This window comes from Leptonychotes weddellii, chromosome 3, assembly GCF_054177405.1.
Source record: "Leptonychotes weddellii isolate Sample4059 chromosome 3, ASM5417740v2, whole genome shotgun sequence".
NCBI classification, from domain to species: Eukaryota; Metazoa; Chordata; class Mammalia; order Carnivora; family Phocidae; genus Leptonychotes; species Leptonychotes weddellii.
The window spans coordinates 7176621-7181852 of NC_138371.1; the positions used below are offsets into that span (position 1 = coordinate 7176621).

The window sequence follows — 5232 nt, forward strand, 5'->3', positions numbered from 1 at the left end:
AATAAAATTCCGGTTTATTGTTGGACAACATTGTTTCACACATACATCAAACAGGCCAAAAAAAATAAACAGCAACTTCATAGACAAAAAAGGAAAAAAAGAAACCTTTTATCTTTGGCCTTTTTAACCATCTCATACAAACCCACTACTTATAGTACAGCTAAGTACATACACAAAAAAAGTTACTGGAATGCTCGGAATAAGATTGTTTTTTTGTTGTTGTTTTTGCTTTTTTTACAAGGTTTTTTTTCTCCTTTGAGATTATAATGAACATGGTCACACCACAAGTAAAGTCAGAAGTAGGACAGAGAACGCTCCAAAGGCTGGTCTGGTCATCCGAGATCATTAAAAATGGCTGACCCCTAACAATATGTACAAAAATATAAAATGTAAATAAAAAATACAAACAAATTTTCCTTTTTAAAGTACTTTTAAGAAAAAAAGCAGGGCCTTGGAAGTTTTGGTTCTTTTTTCCTCCCCTGTTGCAAATTCACGTTGTGGTTTTGGCTGGGTGGCGGAGAGCGTGTGTCATCTGCGGGTGGCGCTGCCCGCGTTGGGCAGGCGGGCGGGACTCTCTACTCGAAGGTGACCACGTTTAGATTCTGAGACGGGAAGTGGAGGGTGAACAGGTCACGGCGGCCTTTTTTTTTTGTTAAGTTTAACTTTTCCTTTTTTGCTGTCTAGTCATCCTCATCAGTCTTCTGCTTCTTGGTGTCGACATCATCATCCTGCGCAGAGAAAGATGGTCAAGGGCCCTGCAGCCCACGGGGCCCACCCCCACTCCTGCAGGCAGAGGCAAGGACCAGGCACTGGCTGCTCCAGAGGCTTCCAGAGCTCTGGGAAGGCAGGCCTGCGCTCCTTCCTGTTCCTGCTCAAGCTAAGGGAGCCTTTCAGGACCACGCCACAGAAATCGGCCCCCCGACTACCGTGCCTCACATCCCAGCCCCCACCCAAGCCAGAACCCACCTCATCATCTTCAGCTGCCCGTTTGCCCGTAGCTGCCTCGGCCTCCTCATCTTCATCTCCATCCTCTTCCTCACCTGCAGAATCAAACCCAGGGTAAACCGCACTGCCTCCCCTCAACCTGCCAGGAAGGATCTTGGTACCCCACCCACCCAGTGACAGCCTGAACTTGGGTGGGGACATGACTTCACACTGCAGCTCCTCAGGGGACCTCCCAGTGACAGGTTCTCCAGGGAAGAACTGTCCCTGATCTCTGCTGCCTGACAAAGCGGGCAGTCAGGGCCGCTTGCCACCCATGCAGGCACTGGTCCCCAGACGAGGCAAGAAGGCACTGGTGGGAGCACGCGTGTGTGGGGCAGTTTCCCTTCACGAGCCTAAACCCAGAGAAGTCGTAGCCCCACAGTACCAACCCAGCTGCAGGTGGTCCGCTGGTCTCCAACCCCAGGAACCTCTAGACAAGGCCAAGGAAAGGAACCCCCTAAAAGGGGAGATAAACGAAGCTACTCACCATCGCCTTCCTCCTCCTCCTCCTCTTCCTCCCCCCCTTCTTCCTCTTCTTCATCTACCTCATTGTCAGCCTCCTGCTCCCCATTTTCCTCATTCTCCTCGACAGAAAACATACCAGGTTGTTAATGACGACAGACCACCACTCCTGCCCCATCCCTTCCCCCAGTCCCCACCCAATGCATCTGCAGCCCCAGACCAGGCAAGAGACCTCAGCTCCTCTTCCTAAAGCTCCACCAGGAGACGGTGATGCAGGAACCACCCAAGGGCTCAACCTCCTCGCTCACCCCAAACTAAGCCCAAGCTGCAGTGAGAGAACTTCCTGGCCAGGAGTGGCTAGGCATCATGGGCAAGGAGGACACTCACAGCGTTCCCATTAGCAGGCGCGTCTCTTCCATTCTCTGCCTCCTCCACAACTTCCTTCTTCTCCTTTAAGTCCTTCAAAAAGTAAGAGGGAACCAGTAAGTCTTTTGAGAAACCCGGGGCTGGCAAAGAGGCCTAGGGCTCAAGGGTATGAAAGCAGCGCTGGTCTGGATGTCCCAACAGCCCCATGTTACACTTGGAAACACAGGAAGGAGGGGCCACAGGATACCCAGCGCGTCTGTGGTCAGGGTTTCCTCCAATTTCTCAACCCTTAAGAAACACACCAAAAAGAGCCCCCTGCAGTTGTTCCCACTGCCCCTTACTCATGATTCTTAGGACAAGAGCCATGTGGCACCACGGCCTTAAACCCGTCTGGCCGGGCAGACGAGCCCGGGAACACTTCACTCACACACCCATCACAGACTGGTTTCCAACCAGAGGGAACTCCGCCTCTCACAAGCCCTTCTTGGAAAACAGCAGGTATGTGCCATAAATAAATAAGGTAATGGAGGGAGGGCCCGGGCACTGCGGGAGAACTCCCGTGGGCGGGCTAGGCCGAGGAGGGAATGGGAGGGAGCTAACAAGCAGAACTGGAGGGGGCCGTCTCAAGTCCTCACAGCCGAGCTAAGCACCAAGCCCACGGCAGCCCAGCTCTCTATTAAAAAACCCAAACCCACCAATTCCCTGTATGTGACAGCTGTCCCAGGAGGTCGCAGGTCATTGCCGGGAAACGTGCCCGGGCCTAAGGAACTCGACCCCCGTTCAGAAGCGCGCCGCCCGGTGCGCCCCATCTCCCTCCCGGCCTCTCGCCGTCCGCGCGGCGGCTCTCAGGGCCCGTCAGACCGCACCTCGAGGATCGGACCCGGTCCGCTTTCCAAAGGGCAACGTCGCCGCGGGCGCCCCGAAGCCCGGTAACTTTTTCCACCTGGCCCTGCCGATCCGGCCGCCAACACAAACAGGCGTCGGGCCGGGCGCAGCTCGGACTCCGTCCAGTGACCGGCACCGGGGCACCTGTCGGCCCCATTACCACCGGCTGGCGGGCCGCGAACCCGGGTGCCGCCCGCTCCCGCCCCCTGGCGGCCGAAGCCCCGGGGAGCGGGTGGGGGCGGGGAGAACGCGGCGCGCAGGCGCGCAGCCCCCGCCCGGCGGGCTTTGCGCGCGGGCCTCGGCACGCACCGCGCGCGCGGAGCACGTGGCCCAGGGCCGCCGAGTGCGCCCCTGACCCTGGAGACCCGGAGCCTGCGGGCTGCGCTGGCCCCCGCCGCCGCGCTAGTTGCGCGCCGGTCTTTCCGGGCGTCCTGACGCCCCCACCGCAGGCCTTGATGCGCGGGCCTGCCGCTCTGCATTTGGCGGGCAAAGTCCCGCGGGAGGCCGCCCCGAAGTCCACGGGGCTTTCTCAGTCCCGCAGCCCGAGGCCGTAGGGGACGCGCTCCATGGAACTATTTATTGCTCCCGGCGGGAAATCACCTTGGACGAAAGCGAACGCGGACGTCCGCAGTGGGGAGGGCCGACCCTCCCCCCACCCAACTAGTTCCCGGGCTGGGCCCAGAGGGGGCCCGCTGGAGCCCTTGTGGAGATCCCAGTCGCAAGCTCCACTCCGCCGGGGGAGTCACCCCTGGGAGAAAGCCAGAGGTGACGCTAGGGGCACAGAGGTTAAGGAGACGCCAAGGTGACTCCTGCCCGTCCCCAAAGGGGCACAAGAGGGGCGCGGACCAGAGCCTTAGATAAAACAGCCGATCTGCCTTAAAATGCCGCGCTCCCGCCGAGAGCGGAGACGAGACGCTCCCCGCGCGGGCCGCTGGAACGACCCGGCGCGCAGAACCGGAGCTGCGCCAAACGCGCAGGACCTCAAAACCGAGGGCAGTGAACGCACAACACCAGGCCCCGACAACCCCCGGCACCCGGCTCGACCCCGCAACCGGCCAGCCGCGGCCACAGCTTTTGTTCGTCCGCATCGCCTCCGGGGCGGCCGCGCACACGGTGTTCCCGGGCAGCCGCGGGGGGCGCCCATCGTCGCCCCGGCGCGCCGTTCCTTCACTTTCCGTTTCCTCCCCAACGGCGCGTGGGCTTGCCTCCTCCACAGCTAAACCCGGCACCGCTGGTGAATTATTGAGGCTGGGCGGCTGCTCCCGGCGCACTCTCCCCGGAGGACGCCTACCCCCGCCCTCCCTGAGGGCACCCAGAGCGGAGAAGACCTTCACACCTCCGCGGAGACAATCGACGTCGCGGTCGGCCGACCCGCTGCCCGACTCCGCCTTATCAGAGCTTAGTCCAGATAAACCACCTCGAACCCACTGTAAGGCGCGAAACGAGGCGGCCCGGCTCCGAACAAAGAGCAGCGCCGCCGGCGGGCGCTCGTTGCGGAGCCGCCACTTCCCGCAGCCGGCCCGCGCCCGCACACGCGCCCCCCCCCATCACTTCCGATTCCAAACGCGCTCGAGTTTCAAAGTTATTTCCGTGCGCCCTGCGGGCTGACGACCCCCAGCCCGGCCCCTCTCCTCCCGCCACCTTCCAGACCACTCACAAACAAGTTTCAGGAGCCGTAGAACACCCGCCACCCGAGCCCCTCAGCCCCCGCGCCCGCCCTCTGGGGCCCCGAGGGCGCCCGGCCCACTCCCCGACGGGCATCACGCCTGCCGCCGCGCTTCCCGCCCCCTCCCCCGCACACAAAAGAGTGGGCTGCCTGGGGACCTAGGCCGGGAGGAGAGGTCTCTCCGCCGGAGGAAGAGACAGCGGGTTCGGGGCAGCCCAGACGCCGCGCGCGCGCCAAACACCGCTCCGGCGGCACCAGCGCGCGGACCCCGAAGGGGCGGGCGGCGTCCAACCTCACCTTGGTGGTGATCTCGGAGCTGGTGTCCACGGCCGCGTCTGACATGATGGGGCACGCCGGTGATCCGATGCAGCGGATTAAAAAGAAAACAAGAGTTCGGGGACTCTGGCGAGAAAGCTGCCGGAGTCCGCGGTGGCGGAGGAGGCGCGCGGCGGAGGTGGTTGCGGCGAACGGGGAGCCGAACACGGGAACAATGCAAAGATGGCTTTTCAGAGCAGCCAGTGGGGAACTCACGCGGCGCCAGAACCTTTAATATAGATTAGTGGGCGGCGCTCGGCCTCCTCTGCCCGAATGCTATTGGCTGAGCGCAGGGAGCGGGCGCTCGCTCATTGGCTCGATTCCGAACAATGGGCAAGCGTGCTTAAAGCGGCAGTGCCTTGGTGCGTCCCGCGCTGCGCAGTCGCCGGCCGCACTGTCATTCAGGGCCTTAGTTTGCCGGGTCTCGGCGGCGCCGGCGCCGCGGGGGAGGGGCGCACGAGCGCGCTCAGGGCGCGCGCTCCCGCCGCTGTTTTGCTGGGGCTGCTGACGCAGAAAGCCAAAGCGCGGCAAAGCCGCCCGCCCAGCCCCCCCGT

General features: G+C 61.8%; 1 protein-coding gene across 2 annotated transcripts; it reads right to left on the bottom strand.

The window, feature by feature from the left end:
- Nucleotides 1–2: 2 nt before the first annotated feature.
- On the bottom strand, nt 3–4906 carry PTMA (prothymosin alpha). Of its 2 annotated transcripts, none has more exons than XM_081813401.1 (5): nt 4661–4906; nt 1834–1905; nt 1472–1565; nt 967–1040; nt 3–728 (listed from the first exon to the last, which is right to left on the bottom strand). In XM_081813401.1, the coding sequence occupies exons 1-5, from the start codon at nt 4703–4705 to the stop codon at nt 681–683; spliced, it is 333 nt and encodes a 110-aa protein (XP_081669527.1). In that variant the 5' UTR covers nt 4706–4906; the 3' UTR covers nt 3–680. The 2 variants fall into 2 exon arrangements, with proteins under 2 accessions (XP_081669527.1, XP_081669526.1); XM_081813400.1 differs by having other exon boundaries at nt 1472–1568.
- Between the last annotated feature and the right edge of the window lie 326 nt (nt 4907–5232).

What these genes read in the sequence shown, in the direction of transcription:
- PTMA (XM_081813400.1), bottom strand. Translation starts at nt 4,705, where the DNA reads ATGTCAGACGCGGCCGTGGACACCAGCTCCGAGATCACCACCAAG. An exon ending in GCTCCGAGATCACCACCAAG is followed by an intron (nt 1,906 to 4,660) that starts GTGAGGTTGGAC and finishes TACTTTTTGAAG; the next exon opens with GACTTAAAGGAGAAGAAGGA. An exon ending in GGAGGAGGAGGAAGGCGATG is followed by an intron (nt 1,041 to 1,471) that starts GTGAGTAGCTTC and finishes TTGATTCTGCAG; the next exon opens with GTGAGGAAGAGGATGGAGAT.